This window comes from Mobula birostris, chromosome 22 (genome assembly GCF_030028105.1).
Source record: "Mobula birostris isolate sMobBir1 chromosome 22, sMobBir1.hap1, whole genome shotgun sequence".
Taxonomy (NCBI): domain Eukaryota; kingdom Metazoa; phylum Chordata; class Chondrichthyes; order Myliobatiformes; family Myliobatidae; genus Mobula; species Mobula birostris.
In genome coordinates, this window is record NC_092391.1 from 42609752 (window position 1) to 42630241 (window position 20490).

The 20490-nt window shown below is 43.0% G+C and overlaps 2 protein-coding genes across 9 annotated transcripts in view; one reads left to right on the forward strand and one right to left on the reverse strand.

Annotated features, from left to right (window-relative positions):
• Nucleotides 1-4840: 4840 nt before the first annotated feature.
• Nucleotides 4841-11673, reverse strand: hdhd3 (haloacid dehalogenase-like hydrolase domain containing 3). Of its 5 annotated transcripts, none has more exons than XM_072240567.1 (2): nucleotides 11290-11673; nucleotides 4841-6743 (listed from the first exon to the last, which is right to left on the reverse strand). In XM_072240567.1, exon 2 carries the CDS (start codon nucleotides 6710-6712, stop codon nucleotides 5996-5998), a length of 717 nt encoding a protein of 238 aa, XP_072096668.1. In that variant the 5' UTR covers nucleotides 6713-6743; nucleotides 11290-11673; the 3' UTR covers nucleotides 4841-5995. The 5 variants fall into 5 exon arrangements, with proteins under 5 accessions (XP_072096668.1, XP_072096666.1, XP_072096665.1 ...); XM_072240565.1 differs by having other exon boundaries at nucleotides 11139-11673; XM_072240564.1 differs by having other exon boundaries at nucleotides 11352-11672.
• Nucleotides 11674-11728: 55 nt separating this feature from the next.
• anapc2 (anaphase promoting complex subunit 2) overlaps nucleotides 11729-20490 on the forward strand; it is a 49752-nt gene continuing 40990 nt past the window's right edge. For 3 of the 4 annotated variants that reach the window (XM_072240560.1, XM_072240561.1, XM_072240562.1), the window contains exons 1-3: nucleotides 11729-11860; nucleotides 13223-13818; nucleotides 17938-18070. In XM_072240560.1, coding sequence (XP_072096661.1) covers nucleotides 11744-11860; nucleotides 13223-13818; nucleotides 17938-18070 — 846 coding nt within the window. In that variant the 5' untranslated portion in view covers nucleotides 11729-11743. The remainder of the gene's footprint in view (nucleotides 11861-13222; nucleotides 13819-17937; nucleotides 18071-20490) is intronic. The other variant, XM_072240563.1, reaches the window with a different exon arrangement.

Below are 20490 nucleotides of genomic sequence, written 5' to 3' on the forward strand. Positions count from 1 at the left end.
AACAGCCATGTCCTGCCCTGGAGTACCTCATCCAGTCCACGTCCAAGGGTCTGAGCGTCCAGTCCAAGTCCAAGGCTCTGTGTTTCTGTGTTCCAAGACCAAATCCAGGCACTGTGTTCCAGCCCTGTCCAAATCTAAGTTTCATGTCCTCATCTAGTTCCTGGCCTCGCCCAGCCCAGGAGTTCCTCGCCCAGCCCGGTGCTGGAGATCCTTGTCCTGTGCTGGAGTACCTCGTCCTGTCCTGTACCCATGTTCTGTCCTTGCCAAGATCCTAGTCCCTAGTCTTAGCCTAGACCCGGGTTCCGGTTCCGAGTCAAGACCCAGGTTCCGAGTCCTTGTCCAGGCTCTGGTTCCAGAGTTCCGTATTCCTAGTCCAAGCTCCTTGTTCCCAGTTCCATGTCTGCGTCCCGTGTTTCCAGTCCAAGTCCTAGCCCAGGCCCTGAATCCTAGTCTCGTCCAGTGCCTGTGTCAATGTCCAGTGTCGTTTCTTCCTTATTCACCTTGATATCTTGATAAACCTAGTCCTGTTCCTAGCATTTCAGTGTCTGTGTCTTGCATTTGGGTCTGCTCCCAAAGCCCCCTTATAACACTGTGCTGCAATGAAAACATTTAATCTCTAATGTGCATGATCTATATAATGAATTGCATTTTGTTCGGTTGTTGGAAGGTCTCTCGCTCTCTGTTACACTTTTTCTCTGTGTGATATTATTGAGGAACCTGACTGTGCAAACACAAGGGAACAGAAACTATGAGCTTTTCTGAATGCAGTTTCTTGGCAGCAAGGACATTGATTTAAAGACCCCTACAGGAGACCAGGAATGGTTACAGGTGATCAGGTTGCTGGTAAACAGTGGGATGGTGTCTACCCTGGGAGTCGTGGACTCTGAAACACTAAATTAACTCAATTTCACTCGAGTACAAGATGCACCTATCATAGACAGAACACAGACTGAACTGGTGAAGGACAATGTCATAATTCTGTAACAATTCAACTCTGTACAAAAGTTTATGCACGAGTGATGGAATCAGTGCCTCTGCTTCTTCCTTACCTTGCTTGCCCGAATGCTCCTAAGCAAAGCAATTTTAAAAAGAATAAACATAAGAACATGAAACATGAAACAGTTGTTTGTCACTTTTTTTCCTGAGATGTTTTTCCTGAACATGTAGGGACATGTTCAGCACAACTTTGTGGGCCGAGGGGCCTGTATTGTGCTGTAGGTTTTCTATGTTTCTATTAGTTGCTACTTTCGGCACCCATTCATCACTATGATGCAGAACGGTCAGTCAGTGGAAAATTTACATTAATGAACACATCTCATGTTATGTGGTTGCAGAGAGTCTAGGAGGAGACATTGTCCAAAGCTGAAGGATGAATTGGTTAACTACAAAGTGAGAAGGAATTTCCTTCCCACAGTCTTATGCCGATGCAATTCTCCTCCATAGAAAGCAGTTGAAGACAAATTATTAAATATACTCAAGAAGTTCACTGGACTCCGGAGAGACTGTGAATACTGGAATTTGTCTGGATTCCTACCACTTTGTACTCTTCAAAGGGGTATCCATGGGGATTCACCTCGGCCCTTGCTACGATTGCTTTCCTTTGGTCATGTGAAGCTGTCTAAATTCTAAACTCACAAAGGCACCCTTCACTAAATCTTTCTCAGCTACTTCATCGACTGTATTTGTGCTGTCTCCTGTAATCATATGGAAATCCTCAATGTTATCACGTTTGTTACTACCATTTCTCCTCCTCACCGTCGAGAGCATTCTGACAGGCTGCATCACTGTCTGGTATGGGGGATTGGTGGGCTACTACACCGGATCGAAAGAAGCTGCAGAGGGTTGTAAATCTAGTCAGCTCCATCTTGGGCATTAGCCTACAAAGTACCCAGGACACCTTCAGGGACCGGTGTCTCGGAAAGGCAGCGTCCACTATTAAGGATCTCCAGCACCCGGGGCATACCCTTTTCTCACTGTTATCATCAGGCAGGAGGTACAGAAGCCTGAAGGCACACACTCAGCAATTCAAGAACAGCTTCTTCCCCTCTGCCATCCCATTCCTAAATGGACATTGAACCCTTGGACACTACCTCATTTTAAAAAAAATACAGCATTTCTGTTTTTTTGCACGTTTTAAAAATCTATTCAATATACATATACTGTAATTGATTGATTTATTTATTTTATTATTATTTTTTTCTCTCTTCTATATTTGCATTGAACTGCTGCTGCTAAGTTAACAAATTTCTCATCACATGCCAGTGATAATAAACCTGATTCTGATTCCATCTGACCATCATCCTTCCTCCCCTTATCTGGCTCCATGTCACCTTCCTGCTGCTGTCACTACAGTCTGTCTCCTCTCCTAATGCCTAGCTTCATCTGTCCATCATCCCCCTCAAACTTCCGAATTTTACATATCAGCTTAAGACACAGGAGCAGAAATAGATCCTGGGATTTCACATCACGGATGACCTCACCTGGTCCCTTAATAACATCTCCCTGAACAAGAAGGCACAACAGCACCTCCACTTCCTTAGAAGATTGAGGCAAACAAGGCTCCCACCCCCATCTTAATCACGTTTTACAGGAGCACCACTGAGAGTGCCCTGGCAAGTTTCATCTTCATCTGGTATGGGAGCAGCCCAGCATCAGAATGGAACTCCCTACAAAGGACTGAAAAAATGGCTGAGAGGATCATGGGAGTCTCCTGACCCTCCATCCAGGACATTTATCAGGAGCACTACATATGCAGGGTCACTAGTATCATAAAAGAGGACCCGTCCACCCGGCATCCTCTTTTACTTTCTACCATCAGGCAGGAGACTATGATGCATCAAAACAAGGACGGCCGAGATGAGAAGCAGTTTCTTCCCCTGGCCATTATGTTTCTGAAGTCCTGGCCTCATTGTATTCAATGTGTCACTGGTTAATCAGTTCTGTACCTTCCAATATTTAAAATTAATGCACTTTAATTTATTTATGTGTGATCCATCTGTACATTTTATCCGTACCTTCATAAGTTTTCATGTGTTATGTGTCTTACTGTGCTCTACACCCTGGTTTGAAGAAACATTGTTTTGTTTCTATATACAATATATGATTATATACATGTATATATTTAAATGACAATAAATTTGACTTGACTTAGGCCATTGGGTTTACTTTGCTGACCAGCTTCAGTCTCCCTCTGTCCTTTATAAACTGGTTATTTTCCCTTTAAATTTTCGATCTTAATGCAGGGTCTCCACTAGAAAATTCAACTATTGTTTTTACCTCCAAAGATGTTGCCTGACTTGCTGACTTCTTCCAGCAGTTTGAGTTTTTTGTTTAAGAAATTGACATTGTTTGCAGGGCTTGAGGGAAGAAAGCTGGAACAGGATTTGCATGATTGGACGTGATCATTTGACCAGCCAGCTCCTACTCTGATTTTATATGGAAATAAAACTAACTCAGTGGGAAGTGGGGGACATTAGCTAATGACCTGGTGTATTAATCACAATATCAATATAGCTTCCTTTTCTGTAATATATTGTCTGCACATGAATATGCATATGGACAATGAAGTAAAGACACAGGTGGTCAAATGTTTGGTTAAAGAATGAACTTAACAATAGGAAAGGCATTGCAGTTTGGCAGGGTGGGGGGGAGGAATGGAACTCTAGGGGGCAAGGTTCAGGGAGTTTGAAAGTTTGCAGTGCTATTGGAGGAATTTTAAAACAAGAATGAAGTGTTTACTTGCAGGCAATGGTGGACAAAGAACCATAAGACCTAGGAACAGAATTAGGCCATTTGGTCCATCGAGTCTGCTCCGCCAACTCATCAAGGCTGATCCAATTTTCCTCTTAGCCCCAGTCTCCTGCCTTCTCCCCAATCAAGAATCTATCAACTTCTGCCTTAAATATATCCAAAGACTTGGCCTCCACAGCTGACTGTGGCAACAAATTCCAGATTTAGGGTACAAATGCATGATGGAAATTTGGATAAAAGCAACATAGTTTTGGATGAGTCCACATTCAATGTGGAAGGTGGTGAGAAAATATTGCACAATTGGATTAAGAGGTAATGAAAGTTTGCAAGCAGGTATATTAATACTATGACAGAAACGTCAGTATTACAAAGCTGTCAGTAAATTGTCTTTGTAATAAAGCTGCACGCAAAGATCCATCTAATCCACCCATTTTAATGGGGGATGAAGTTTCATCTCCCTGTCTGTATTTAATTCCACTCTAAGTCCCTTTGATCGCTCAGGCAGCTGAATGGTCCTCTGTTCCACACACTTCTTCAAATCCTCAGAGCTAGCGCAAACTTTTGCAGTTTCTATTTATTGTTGGCCTACTTGAACCACTATATCCTGTAGAAAGGGGGAATGTGGATAGTGTCTGTTGGTCTAGTTTGTGCAATGTAGATTTGAATGGCATTTTGATTCAAGAGTGAAGGGATATGGGAGGAAGGCAGGAGAATGGGGCTGAGGGGAAAAGTGGATCAGCCATGATGAAATGGTGGAGCAGACTTGAATGGGCCAACTCTCAAGTTGAAGGTTTTTGGAGAAGACAGAAAGCTGTTAATCTATAATGACCACCTGGGAAACTATTAAAGATTTTATTATTTTGCCCATGGGAGTCAATGGTAAAATAGCATTAACTACACTTCCCTGGGTGCCGTGCTGAGTAGTTTGCCAGGATATTCCAGAACGTGGCAGGATCGAAGTCCCTCATAGATGGTTGCAGCTAAGCGTATAGCAGACTCTCTTCCCTAAAAAACACTGCTGAACCCATTTAGCTTTTTGAGATTTCCATGCATCTTATTTTTAATAAATCCATTTATTTCTGATTTTGTTTGCAGACTGCTGTGATGAACTGTGATGTGTTTCAGATAGGTAGATACTTTATTGATCCCAAAGGAAATTACAGTGTCACAGCAGCATTACAAGTGCACAGATATAAACATTAGGAGAGAAGTAGAAAGAATAAAAAATAAGTTACCACAGTCTTGCAGGAGGGGTCATCACTTACCTGGCTATAGGTTGACTTATTATAAAGCCTAATGGCTGAGGGTAAGAATGACTCCTTACAGTGCTCTTTGGAGCAGCGCAGTTGTCTTAGTCTATTACTAAAAGTGCTCCTCTGTTCAGCCAAGGTGGCATACAGAGGGTAAGAAACATTGTCCTGAATTGCTAGGATTTTCCGTGGGGTCCTTTGTTCTACCACAGCCTCCAGTGGGTCCAGTTTGACTCCTATAACAGAGCTAGATTTTCTAATCAGTGTACTGAGCCTGTTAGATGATTAGACCAGGGGAAATCAAAGCATGGCTTCAGTACTCTTTTAAGTGTAGGGAACTTTGTGCCTTAGTGAACTTTCTAGTTAAGCAACAATACGTGTGCATAAAGTGGTATTTAATTACAATATGGAGTGCCCATCAAGTCCACAGTAGCTCAGTGCATTCTGTTAAGGTGGAGCACCGATTTCTCAGAAGGCACTTTATTCTTAACATTTACTATCTTACCATTCCAATCTGTTAGCATGGCTGTACACACTATTACCCAGTAAATGTTTCCAGACAGAAACACTTATCTCACATTCTCTCTGCATCATTCCATTGAAACAGGTTGTAGAGACACTGATTTAAAGTAAGATAACATTTTTTCACACTGAATATGAGAAACCGATCAAAGAAAAAAACATTTCAGAAAGGAAGAAACCACAACAGCAGAATGTTAATCGCAGGATTCTTTTTGATAAACGTCATCAACTGATGACACACTACCAGAAATGTTTAGAATTCTTCTGCTGTTTGCCTAGACAGAGAGCATCTACTAGGAATCCAGACTGGTCCCTCTGCCTCATTACTCAAGTTTTTACACAAGCTCACACTGCTCATTGTCCCAGGAAGAAATCCTACTTGAGCCTTCCAATAGCTGTCAGAATTCTGAATGTTAGGGTTCGTTCAGTGAGAGTGCTGATTTGGACACGCGCACATGAACAGCACTAGGTATTCAGTTAATGAGACCACACAACTGCTGCAGGGAGTGGAGGATGTGGGCCTTGGGCACCAACCCCTTTGCAGCAGAGAGTTCCTCTTGTCTTCTGCAGATCAGGTAGCTCTCCATTCCGATGGCCCTGGCTGCCAGGTAATCCATCCCCACATCATCTCCAATGTGCATGGCCTGCTTGGGTTCCACTTGGGCAAGGCTCAGGGCTGCAGCGAAGATCCGTTGATCTGGCTTGGCAGTTCCAACATCTTCAGATGTCAACACAAACTTGAAGTACTGCCGCAGGTTACAATTGGTTAAGATCTTCTCCAGGCGGCGATCGAAGTTGGAAATCACTGCCATGCTGATTCCCAGGTTCCTGCAGTGTACCAGAGTGTTCTCCACATCACTAAACACCTGCCAGTTGCCAGCGCTGCAGAACTGACGATAAAGATTCACTGCCATTGGGGACAGTACCTGCTCATTGCTCACTCCACAGTGACAGAAGGTCTTTTTGACCACGTCTATCCACCACTGCTGGGAGCTCAGACCCTGGTCTTGGCCATAGTTGGGGAACAGCTTGTCTTGCATTTGGAGTGCAGCTAGAAATGATTTGTCAAGAGCTCTGGCCTCCAGCTGGATTCCATGGAGCTTGGCCTCTGAGGAGTACAGCTCGCCAACTGAGTGGCGAACACGGAGTAGAGTGCCTTTCACATCCCAGGTCAGGAGCTGGGGCCTCATCTTCACATCAACCAGTAATGACCGTGATTATCTGTGAAAAGTTTAAAAAACTGCAATTACACAATGTATTTCAAGACCCTAAGACATTCTTAAGGGCTTCACAGCCAGAACAACAGTGTTTGAATGATGTTGCTGCTTAAGCACAAACTACAGTAGATAATTTTTGCCCAGGATATTCCATTGATAACAATAACCTGAATATCGTGCAGTCAACATTTTGTGGGCTCTACAACGCACTGACATGACTAGATGTCTGAAGCAACTCTGCAACCTCCACATGCAATGTCTAGACAGGACATGCTGTAAGAGCTCAATGGCTTGGGTCTGATAACTACAGAATCACTGATGTACACAGAGCTGCTAAAGTCAGAACTCACATAATTAGTTTCAAAGAGGGAATGAAAGATAGGATTTAAAAAAAGGTAAATTATTGACATTGTCTTCTTTCAAATATGAAATAAAAATTTCAAAAACCCTGCAGTTTTCAAAATAAAACATTCATAGCTGGCTACACCGTTTTGCTCCAGTCCTAAATGTTTCTAGCACGTTGTGTGGGTATCCAGTAAGCGGTTAACACCACGTCACTTCCTTGTATGGATTTCAGTGCTGACTCTCAGGGTGAAGAGTAGATTTGCTGGTGTGATCAGAGGGAAGATTGTAAAGGAATCTTCTAAGATCTGCAACTTAGCCAACTGTAATCTGGATGCTGGATTTGAGGTCTTGATCTCCGAACACATTTTTCTCAGGTCAAAAACCGTACTGGTCTATTGACACTGGATGTTTCATGACAGACCAATTTTCTCATAAAGTTCAGGGAAGGAATCGATGATAGATAGGGGTTCAATCACCAAGTGTCCACACTTGCAAGAATTGCCCACATGCTGTAATTCATTGCCCGAAACTGGTGTGATCTTGTTCTGTTTTGAAGTGATACAGGTTGACTATTCCCCTCCATATTGTACATTAACTCTGTTCCAGTTAGCACCTTAGTCAGTAAGTATCACTGGGGATATTTATTGGTGTGATATTGGTGCCTTGCTAGTTTGCAGTTTGCAAGGTTCCCTACCCTCCTGTATGCATCAGAGATATGGAGAACTGACAGCATGCACTATGAAGAACTACCTCCTGCAAAATGTTCTGGTTCCACTGGCAGAGTAGGCAACCAATGTGTGCATTATTTCCCTTGCACCATGATGGCATCTCTAGCACTGAGTCATACCCAACGCTTTGTATACAAATATAACAACTTGTATTCCGACAGCATGTTTAAAGTCTAAGGTCAGAGAGTATTTTTAGGTCGTGTCAAAACAGGTGGGGACATATTACGACATATAAGATATGCTCTCACATCCTGGAAAATCTCTTCTGCCTCCCCTTTAAAGCTTCTATATCTTTCCTATAATGAGGTGAGCAGAACTGAGCACAATATTCCAATATGGTCTAACCAAGGTTTTATAGAGCTGCAACATTACCTTGTCGCTCTTGAACTTGATCCCCTGACTAATGAAGGCCAATAAATCAGACCTTCTTAACTACCCTATTAACTTGTGTGCAACTTTGAGGGAACTATGGACACGGGCCCCAAGATCCCTCTGATCCTCTACATTGCCAAAAATTGTGCCATTAGCCCTGTTTTCTGCATTCAAATCTGACCTTCTAAAGTGAATCAGTTTATACTTCTCTGGATTGAACTCCACCTGCCATTTGTCAGCTCAGTTCTGCATCCTTCCAACATCCCATTGTATCCTACAACAACCTTCTACACCATCCTCAACTCCACCAACCTTTGTGTCATTTGCAGACTTACTAACCTAGCCTTCCACTTTCCCATCCAAGTTATTTATAAAAATCACAAAGAGCAGGGGTTACAGAGCAGATTCCCCTGGACACTTTTCGTCACCATACGCTCCAACTACAACCACCTTCTGCCTTCTAGGAATCTTCTCCAATAATATGCCTAACACTGAAGTAAGACTCACTAGTCTATAATTCCCAGGGTTATTCCTACTCCCTTTCTTGTACAAAGGAATAATGTCTGCCACCCAAATCATCTGGTACTTCTGCTGAGGCCAGTGAAGACGTAAATATTATCACCAAAGACACAGCAATCTCTTCCCTTGCTTTCCATAGTAATCTGGGGTATATTCTCTCCAACCCTGGGGACTTTTCTATCCTAATGTTTTTCAAAAGTTCCAGTGCTTTCTTTTTCTTAATGTTGACATATCAGCCTGTTTTACACTGTCCTCACAAATGTCAAGGTCCCTCTCACTGGTGAATACTGAAGCAAAGTATTCACTGAACGTGGCCCCCACCTCCTCTGACTTCAAGCATGTTTTCTCTTCTATCCCTGATCAGTCCTTCTCTTACTCTAGTCATCCCCCTGTTCTTCACATATGTATAGAACGTCTTGGTGTTTTCCTTAATCCTACCTGACAAGGTCTTCTCATGCCTTTCTAACTAATGCAAGTCTATTCTTAAGCTCCTTCCTGGCTACCTTGCATCTCTCTAGAGCCCTGTCTGATCCTGGCTTCCTGAACCTTAAGTAAGCTCCTACCTTCCTCTTGACACGAAGTTCCATATTTCTTGTCAGCCATGGTTCCTTTCCTGTCTCAATGAGGCAAGACTATCCAGAGCCCCATGCAAGAGCTCTCTAAACAACATCCATATTTCCACTGTACATTTCCCTGAGTATATCTGTTCCCAATTGATGCTCCCAAGTTCCTACCTAACAGCATTATAATTCCCCTTTTCCAATTAAATACTTTCCCATACCATCTGCTCCTATCCCTGTCTAAGGCCATGGTAATGGTCAGGGAGTTGTGGTCACAGTCTCCAAAGTGTTCACCCACTGAGAGATCTGACACCTGATCTAATTTCATTGTCCAGCTCCAGATCAAGTTTGGCCTCTCCTTTAGTCAGTCTGTCTATTTATTGTGTCAGGAATTCTTCCCAGACACACCAAACAAATTACACCCCATCTAAAATGTTGCACTAAGGAGGTGCCAGTCAATATTAGAGAAGTTGAAGTCACCCATGACAGCAACCACATTGTTTTTGCACCTTTTCAAAATCCACCTCCTGAATTGTTCCTCAGTTTTTCTGCTGCTATTGAGAGCAGGGACACTGGGGCACTCAGCACTGTCTGTCTATTTCCTTTCCTTCTCCTGACAGTTGCCTAGCTACCTGATTCCTGCAACTTAGAGGCGACTACCACCCCGAAGGTCATCAGCTGCAGCTCCAGTTCCCTAACACAGTGTGTAAAGAGCTGTCGTTGGATGCATTTCATGCAGACGCAGTTTACAGGGAGACGGGAGATCGCCCAGAGCTCCCACATCTGACATGAAGAACACAGCACTGACATTGGTTCGACCCATTCTCTCTACACTACTAAGCAGCAATGAACAACAAAAATGCCATGGTGAGGCCAAACTCAGATTGGAGGAGCAACACCTTATATTCTGTCTGGGTAGTCTCCAACCTGATGGCATGAACATCGATTTATCAAACTACTGGTGATGCCTTCCCCCTTCACCATTCCCCATCCCCCTTTTGCCCCTCTCACCTTATCTATCACCTCCCACTGGTGCTCCTCCCCTTCCCTTTCTTCCAAGGACCTCTGTCCTCTCCTATCAGATTCCCCCTTCCCAAGCCCTGTATCTCTTTCCTCAATCGACTTCCTAGCTCTTTACTTCAGTCTGCCCCCCCCCCCCTTCCTGGTTGCACCTATCACCTACCACCCGTACTTCATCCTCCCCTCCCCCCACCATCTTACTCTGACTTCTCACCTTTTCTTCTCCAGTCCTGATGAAGGATCTTGGCCTGAAATTTCAACTATACTCTTTTCCATAGATGCTACCTGGTCTGCTGAGTTCCTCCAGCATTGTGCGTGTGTTACTTGGATTTCCAGCATCTGCAGATTTTCACGTTTGCGATTGACCCACTCCATCAATGGCCACTCTGCTTAAACTGAATTCCCTTTTATTGGTCCTTGCCAACTGCCGAATTACCCAACGATCTCAAGAGCGCCTAATGACGCAAATGGCCCCACTACTTTCATAACTCGTACTCAAAATCCAGTCTAACAGCTCTGCTGATTTCAAGATAATCAATTACTCCATTTACCACACCTTTACACATTCAATTACCCAGATTAAATCATCCAAATCCTCCCTGCAGCTGCCATATGATTCATACAGCCTCCAAGTGCTGTAATCTGAGAAAACTTAGTCTCGCTAACAAATTATTGATAGACGGTGTACGGCTATATCTCCAGACTGAACTCTGCAGCACCTCACCAGATACATCACCCAACCCCAAAACAGTTCCTGATCTGCGGACTTTTCGAACCAATTTCTGTTTATTCTAGCACTTAGAGCTTCGTTTTATTTTCACGTTGCACAAGAGTATACAATGAACATAAACTCACGTTTTCCAAGCCAAACCCAGTAAGTTTAGTAAAATTTAAAACCTTTGGCGGAGGTCAATACTCCAATTACTTTTTTCTCTCGAATCGGGACTGTTCGAAGCTTTTCTGTGCTATTTGAAACCTGCCTACTTGTTATATTTGGGATATTTACACGACAAAACAAAGACTCAAGGCCGATTCGATCCATTACATCGTATCCCCGTCTTGTCTCACCATTCTGGAAACCGCAACCCAATTACATTTAACGATTCATTGTTGTATGTCTACAGCGCAAATTCCCGGAGGCTCACGGCGGAACATCGGGCCCGCCGCCTCTCCATTCCCCGCCGTCTCCCAGCAACAACCAACCGCGACTCGTAATCGGTCAGCGACTACACTAGCGTCGCGTTCATTTGACGTAAGGCTTCGATGCTGCTTTTGACCAATACATCTCAAGAACTCCCTCCCGTTTACTGTACTTGTCATGAAACTAATTCACAATCACATCGAGACAGTTTTCGTCGAGCAGGCGACTGATTAGCACAGGATGGTAAAACCCTAAGAGGTTCAATTTGCACACATGCGCATTGCACCTCTTTCGAGACCCTTAGCGGAGGTTCGTGCGCATGCGCGGTGTTAGGCGGCCGGCGATGGCGGCAGCAAGGCGGGAAGCGCCGGAACTTGGTTTGTCAGCCGCTTGGAATCGGCTGAGTGTTGGTTTGGTACCCGGCTCTCTCGGCTTGGTATGATGACTAGTAACTGAATGGAAACACAGATATTTCCTGGGATGGAGGGAAGGAAGGATGTGGAAGAGGGGGAATGTGTGGAGGGAAAGAAGGAGACAGGGGAGGGATAGTGAAGTGAAGGAAAGATGGAGTACAGGAGGGAGAATGGTGTTGGGGAAGGAGTGGTGTGGAGAGGAGGTTGGTATCTTTTTGTTTCAGCTTTATCTCTTTCCTATTTACAGTACCGTGCAAAAAGTTTTAAGCACGTAGCCCACCGTTACTTGTCAAGAAACTAATTCATAATCACATCGTGACAGTTTCTGTTGAGGAGGCGAGTGAGCACTAGGGTACCTAAGACTTTTGCTTAATTCTGTATTTGTAAGGTGGAGTGGAGAGCGAGTTTGTAGATCTGGCGGGAGTAAAGGTTGTTGGGGCTGGCGAAGCTGGAGCGCTGCAGGAGGGGTGTGGGACAGGGGGCAGAGATAGAGTGCCGGGGGCGGGTGCAGACCCACCCAACCCTGAGACACCAGGCAAAGTAATTTGATTCCAAGCAATTGGTTTATTGATCATTACAGAATGTTTCTCTGGTGCTTCCTGCTTCCTCTCCTCTGCCTGCCCCCTTCCCATTCTCAGTCCACAATAGAAACCCGTATCAAATCAAGTTTATCATCACTTACATATGTCATTTTTTTGTGGCAGCAGCACAGTGCAATACACAAAATTACTTCTGCGCTGTGCAAAAATCTTAGGCGCCCTAGCTATATATGTGCCTAAGACTTTTGCACAAAGCTGTATATGTGTGATAGTATTATATTTTAACCAATTTAAGAAATATATGAAATAAATTATCATAAATTTGACTAATTCACTCTTAATTTTGTTGTGTGTGCAAGAAGCTATATGCACAGTAGGAGTGATGACCACTATCTTATTGTTTGGAGATCCTGATGGCTTCAGCGTCTGGCTCACTGGTCCCTGGATTCTTTGATGCTCCGAGTCACGGGGTCCTGTTTAAGTCATGGTTTTGCATTTTCACTGGAAAAAAATATTCTACTCTAACATATTAAAAAAAGTTCATTGGAAGTGTGTTAGAATACTGATAGGAATGGCACCCAACTGTCCTAAAGGTCTGTCAATCCAGCACTGCCAAAATTCCCAAGCATGCTGGATTAATGGAGTTTTACTGGTATTTTCTCCCTTATTCCAGTTATTTGATCAAGGTGTGTTTCAGTTTGCTGCATTTAAGATTCTATTAATCATCATTGCATTGGAGAATTATCTTGTTCACTCTAGAAGATCAATTTGTCATCTGATGTTCTAATGACTTTTTGGGGAGGTGCGATGAAATTGAGTTCATGGTGTTTAATTTTTTTTTCTCAGGACGTTCCTGGATTGGAAAGTCATGAGTTACTTGAGGATGAACTGCGAACTGCATTGGAAATTTTATGCCACTATGGTTTGCAATCAGTGCTTGTGGATTGGTTTATGGAGGTGCTACAGATAGACCTTCAGGAAAAAATTGCAGCAGAGTTCTGGGACTTTCTTACACAAAGGGAGAACATGGTGACAGAACAACAGCGCTCAAAGCTTCTGCATGATGCTTTTTGTACATTAAATCAGAGGTTAGCACCGTATCTACGTAGCCTGAAGTATTTGGAGACTTGGCTTGAAGAAGGACTGATTAACACTGTGGGACCTGGAACACTCAGGGACAAAGTCTACAACATGGTTAAAGCTGTGTTATTCTTCTCGAGTGTTCAACCCTTCCAGGAGATTATACATGAGTTTTACACTCGTGCTTTCAGTATCTATGTTCACCGTGACAGGAGTTTGCAGAATAGAAATAGTTTGAGTGAAGATGATGAAGAAACTGTGGATGAAATAGAACTGATGACATGTGCGGGCTGCTGCTCAGAGAAAGAGAAGTGCTGGTGTAGCACTGCAATGGAACAGTTTACAGAGGTCAATCGTATATTGTAGGTACCCTAGTTTTTAAGCCAACATTTTTTTTTAATGAGAGGGGACTTGCCCCTTGTTCTGAATTTTGTGGTACTTGTCTGCTAGACATAAACAAGTGCTGGTGAGGTGACATAGCCAGCCGAGGGGAAGGAAAAGCAAAGCAGCAAAAATTACTGAATGGATTGACAACTCCACAATAAAGTTCAGGTCCAGAACCTTCATGAACCTTGTTTTTACAAAATCATCCTCAATGTGTCACATAGAAAATAAGCCTAAAACATACATTTATTGAAATAAAAACTAAAACTCCAGATTATAATACCGATAGCATGCAAATAACTACGCAAAAAATCCTTAAACACTAGAAACACCTATAAAAAGACTATAATTGTATAACTGTCCGTAAGTACCCAAAGAATATTAATCATTACAGTAAGAACAGCAAGAGTTACTTTGTTTTTTTTTTAAATTGAGAAACTGCTAATCCCCAAAACAGACTTTTTTAGATGTTAGACAGTACTGTAATCACTTTTCTAGTGAACTTTGTAAGTTTATAGGGAGTGCAGGAGGGTCCTGATGAATTTAATGGGAGTGTATGAAACCTCATCCAGTGAATCAGGTATTCAGCTACCTGGATTTCTAAAAAAAATGGATACAGGTTATTGGAGTTTTGCTGTATTTTCTGAATGTTGATAGATGGGGAAGAAGGGTAGTTGTAACTAGATCCAAGTTTCCTTGTACACTGAGACACAAGACACTGCAGATGGTGGAAATCTGGATCACCACTCTCAAAACACTGGAGCAACTCAGCGGGTCAGGCAGTATCTATGGAGGGAAGTTAACATTCAGTGTTTTGGACAAGACCCTTCATCAGACCTTTCCATTACTAAGAGAAGAGGGCTTCCCATTGGTTTGGTTTCAACTTAACTTGAATGACATGTTGTTTAAAATGTGTGTAAATTGATTACTTTTTTTAGCAAGGGAGTGTGGAATAGGCTTTTCTGGCTCTTAGAGCCGTGCCTCCCAGCAGCCTCCGACTTAACTCTAACCTGATCACAAGACAGCTTACAATGACCAACTAAACTACCAACTGGTACAACTTTGAACTGTGGGAGGAAACCAGAGCACTCCAAGAAAAACCACGCAGTTACGGGGAAACATGCAAACTCCTTAGAGACAGCGGCGGGATTGTGTGACGAAAAGGAGGCCATAGACACATTGGGATGGGAATTAAAATGGTTGGCCATCAGGAAATTCTGCTTCTTGCAGATGGAGCTGAGGTGAGCCACTGTGAAACTACACTTTTTGCGATGGAGCTGAGGTGGAATCTGTTGGGATTGTTTACTGCATGTGGTGCTCCTGGTATGGCCTCCTCTACGCTGGTGAGATCCGACTTAGATTGGGGGGGACCACGTTGTCGAGCTTATTTAAAAACCAAATTACAAGAGTCTAAAACAGAATTTTAAAACTATCCTCTTCAGAAACTGAGAAGTTCCTTATCTCAAAATAGAAAAGTCTGGGGTTGGCCATCCAATGTAGTAAAAATCAGTTAACCTTGAATTGATAAAAATCACAGCTCTGCCAGAGTATTCATCAACCTCAGTATCAAACTGAAGACCGGGCTCATCCACAGCTAACAGGAGCAATATCTACTCCAGAGCAAAACAAAAATAATTAAAGTCACCTCTGCTAGTTCTTATGGCCAAGCTAGTTGGTTTCAAGAAGTCATGACTACAAGAAACACTTTTATAAGAGGGATATATATACTTGTAATCACGCATGCGGGAACATTTTTATCCCAATTAAACTCCCACTTTGGACTGAGAAGACCTTGACCTCCTAAGGGACTTTTTCTTTCCATTTTTACCATTTTTTTTTCACTGGCTGATATTTATCACGCTTACTCAGCTTCTAAGGAGACTCAATTAGCCAAGAAGAAAGAAAAAAAAAGAAATGAGGAATAAATATAGAGATTGTGAAATGAAGAGTTCTTGGAAAGTGAGTCCATAGATTGTGGGAACAGTTCAGTGATGGGGCAGTGGTGTTGAGTGATATTAACCTCTCTGGTTCAAGAGTTTGATGGTTGAGGGGTAATAACCATTCCTGAACCTGATGGTGTGATCCCTGAACCTCCTGTACCTTCTGTCTGATGATTGCAGTGAGAAGACAGCATGACTTGGGTGATGGGCCATCCCATATGATAGATGCTACTTTCAAATCTTCGCAAACTTCTGAGGAAGTAGAAGTGCTGCTGTGCTTTCTTCATAATTGTACTTATGTACTGGGCCCAGGACAAGTCCTCTGAAATGATAACACTGAGGAGTCTAAAGTTGCTGACCCTCTCCACCTCTGATTCCCCCAATGAGGTCTAGCTCATGGACTTCTGGTTTCCTCCTCCTGAAGTTAATATTCAGCTCCTTGGTCTTGCTGACGTTGAGCATGAGGTGGTTGTTGTGGCACCACTCAGCCAGATCTTCAATCTCCTTCCTATGTGTTGATTCATCACCACCTTTGATTCGGCCTACGACAGTATCAGTGAACTTAAATATGGCATTGGAGCTGTGCTTAGACACACTGCATAAGTGTAAAGTGAGTAGAACAGGGGGCTAAGCACACAGCCTTGTGGTGCACCTGTGCTACGGAAACTGTGGAGGAGATGTTGCCAATCGGAACTGACTGGGGTTTGCAAGTGGGGAAATTGAGGATCCAATTGCACAGGGAGATATGGAGGCCAGGATTTTGAAACTTATTGCTTAGTTTTGAGGAGATGATGGTACTGAATGCCGAGCGGTAGTTGATAAAGAGCACACTGCTGTATGCATCTTTGCTGTCCAGATGTTCCAGAGTTGAGTCAAGAGCTGATGAAATGGCATCTGCTGCAGACCTGTGGCATTGGTATGCAAATTGGAGCTGATCCGAGTCGCTTGAACTTGGTAGAAATTCTTAGCGGATTTTCCACTGTAACTGATAGAAAATTATAGAAAATTGGAGCTGTGTTACTGAACTCCAGAGGGAGTCATGTCGAAGTGTAATCAGAAAGATGGCAAGGGGGTGCCTCCCTGTTTAGAGTTTTGTATAAATGGACCTTGAAGTGTTTTAGATCATCATTTATGTCATGACTGCACTGCATCACTTGAAGGACCACTCTGTAAATCTGGGACTTTGGTGCTGAACTAGCAGATTTTTCAGATTGTTGGATGTTATTCTTAATGATACCCCAATTCGCCTTTAATATCCAGTAGTTTTTAATGTCACATGGTAATGTAATAGGTTTTCCTGTGATCCTGTTAAATCTAAAGGAACCAGAGCGTCGGTGTGTTTAAAGTGGGTGTGGGATCTGTGGTCCCAGTGTGTTGGGAGTGCAGGAATCTGTACTGGTTAAGAATTTTATTGCCTGTGAATCTGTAAATCCTCAAAGGATTTTGGCTCAGTGACAAAGAAACTTGCATTATTAAATATTGTGGGAATTGTAGGTGATTTCTCCCATGTTTCTGCTGCTTTTGTACTCCAGATGCTAATGGGTTTGTGAAGTATTCAATTTGTTAGCAAGAGGGGTAGTTGATGTCAATAAATAATTGTGGCATCTTCCAGGTAGCTTATAAAATGCATTGTGATCAAAATTTAAATAGAATTTAATTACGTCTGTATTCCTCAATGTAAACGTTTAGTGAGGGCTAGATTTTGGTGGATATGTACTTAAGTAAATTTATTGAAATTACAAAATGAGGGTGGCTATTTTGGCCTTTTGGGTCCATGCTGGCTTCTTGGAGGTCAATCTCATCAGTTCTATTGCCTGTTCTCTTCCTCCTGCTCTCCCTAGATTCCAGTGACTTATTCTCTCACATGTCATCACTCCTTTTTTTATTCTTTTTGCTGTTCCCTCAAGAGGTAGTTTGGAGTAGCCAATTAAGCAAGCATACCCCCGGAGTATTCGGTACAGTTCTGGTTGCTCTGCTATAGGAAGGATGTGATTAGCTGGAGAGTGTGCAGAGAAGATTCACAAGGATGGTCACAGACAGCGTACTTGATGTCAGAGTCAAGCACAGTTCTCCAGAGCTGTGAAGCTGCTGTACAACCTAGGAATTGTCAATGGCACCAGTTTGCTACGCTTAACGTTGTTCATTTGCTTTTGTCAGGCATTCACTGAACCTGCTAGAACGTATCAGTGCTGATGCCATCACCACCATCCTGCACAAGATGATAGAGGAGCATGTGGGCAGGTTGTGTCGTGGAGAGTATGAAAATTCCTTTCTGTCTCAGCTTGAGGAGGTAATTTTATGTCATTTGATTTTATCTCTTCAAATCTGGATGATAAAATGTTATAACTGATAGTTTTGAAAAGTATATTGGTGACTGTTAATATATAAGTAATCATCAGCAAGTTTGTCTTCATGCAGATCTTTTGTCTTGGCCCAAACGATCCATGTAGCCAAACTTACCGATTTGTAGATTCAGAGCTATACGATGAGCAGTGGTATGCAGAGCATTGTAATAAATCTGATGGGGGTGAATGAAAGAAAAATTAAAAACAAAATAGAAATTAGAAACTTTACAAAACTTCACCACCATTTCAAAAAAAAGGTGGAAAAATCTTTCAGACTGGTGTAGCAGTTTCAGATGCTGATAACCTAAATATTTCCATTTCAAAGGTTCATTTATTATCAAAGTATACAACTCTGAAATTCTTCTTCTCTGGATAGCCACAAAACCAAGAAAGAAAAGAACGACAACATGATTATCAACCTCCAAATCCCTCCTCCCAGCACAGAGAAAACAAACATAAACAGGCACATTGAACCCCAAATCACCCACCCCCGCCCACAAAAAAATAAAAAAACCTATAAGACGGTGGGGGGGGGGGGGGAGGAGTCTATAGTCCAAGTCCATAACCAAAATGCAGGAAACCTGGTAACATTCTCCGGGCACAGTGGCAGGCCTTTCCCTCTCCGGCAGTGAGCGATCCCACCAGCTATCAAAAGGCAGTCTCCCCTCTCCGGCAGCAGAGCGATTCCCCCAGTGATAAAAAAGGCAAGCAGCTGGTGCCCACCTTCTGCATTCGCCTCGATGTTTCAATTTCCCTTGTTACTTTAATTGGTGAAATGGAGTTGACCATTGGCTTGCGCCCTGTCCCGCAGACTTCTTGCCACGAGGTTCCTGCATGCTGCCTCTGCCTCCTGGAATCCTTTGGAGACTGCAGAGCGCTGAAACACCCAAACAATCTTCGAGAAATATATGGCTTCATGATCTGTCCAGAAGATGTCGACTAAAGGAGCATTGTATACAGGCTCCATCTTGGCTGGATATTCATTCAGAGTTGTTTCATATCTTCCTGTGGTTAGCTAGATTCGGGGCGGATATCATGGCAGTGTAGCTGTTTTGCACCTCACAGTAAAGCAGGAGAAAGGGAAGAGTGCTCTGGGTCTTGGCTTTCATGCAGAAAGGCCACTAAGGTATAAAACATGAATCTAAATCCATCGTTCAGACCTTTTTTAACATTTGTTATGAGATTCAGGAATGAAGTTCTGAGATGAGTTAATGAAATAGGAGCAATAAATCTACAGAGGAGGAGCTCCAGCTCTGTTGTTTTACTGAGTATCTTGGAAAGAGAATCACTCCTGTAACATAAATCAGATGACTAATTAGGAACCACAGACTAATTATTTCATATGAAATGGGTGAATGACCAGAGTGCAATTTATACAGAGAGTTTTACTTCCTGATACTTGGATCTTAAAACAAAAAATTATTTTGCAGATTTTGTTCTTCCCTAGATTTTATGTTGCACAGGTGCTTCTGAAATGACTTCCTCCTTTCTTAACCATAGCGTCCCCTCTACCATAGTGGGTAGATGTCCAAGCTTGTATCTCATCTATTTCCTCAATTCCGCACTCATCTGTTCTCTATTAGAATTATCTTGGTCCTTCCACTTGCCAGCCTCAGTATTCAATGGATCATCCTTTGTAATTTCTGTTAGTTCCAAAAAGATTCCACTACCAGGCACATCAGTACTCCTTTTTCAGCATTTTGAGGGGATCGTCTCTTTGCAATTTGCTGATCCATTCTTGTGTCTCTGCCTGCCACTTCCCCTGCATGATTCTTACCTGTGATCTTCTACGTTGGAGAAGCCACACGCAGATTGGATGACCCCTTTACAAAGCCCTTGTGCTCAGTCTGCAGTAATGACCCTGTGCAAGGATCTGGACGCTCAATGTAATTTGCTACTGCAGTACCACAGAAGAGGCAATTCTTTACCCAGAGAGTGGTGAATCTGTGGAATTTGTTGCCGCAGGTGGCTGTGGAGGCCAATTCGGTTATATTTAAGACAGACTTGATAGAGTCTTGATTAGTCAGGGCATGAAGGATACTGGGAGAAGGCAGGAGATTCGGGCTGAGGGGGCAAATGGATCAGCCATGATGAAATGGTGGAGCAGACTCATTGGGTCTAATTCTGCTCCTATATCTTACGGCTTTACGGTAATGATGTGTTTGGTGGAAGAACCCCTTTGAAGATGTGGAAGTTGTGGTAAGGACAAGAGGAATTCTATCCCTCTTAACGTGGTGGGAAGATGGAGTGAGCACAGATATCCATGAAATGGAGGAGATGCAAGTGAGTGCAGACTCGATGGAGAAGGGAAAACCCGTTCTTTGAAGAAGGAGGAACATTTCTATGTCCTGGATAGGAAAGTCTC

What these genes read in the sequence shown, in the direction of transcription:
- hdhd3 (XM_072240567.1), bottom strand. Translation starts at nt 6,712, where the DNA reads ATGAGGCCCCAGCTCCTGACCTGGGATGTGAAAGGCACTCTACTCCGT.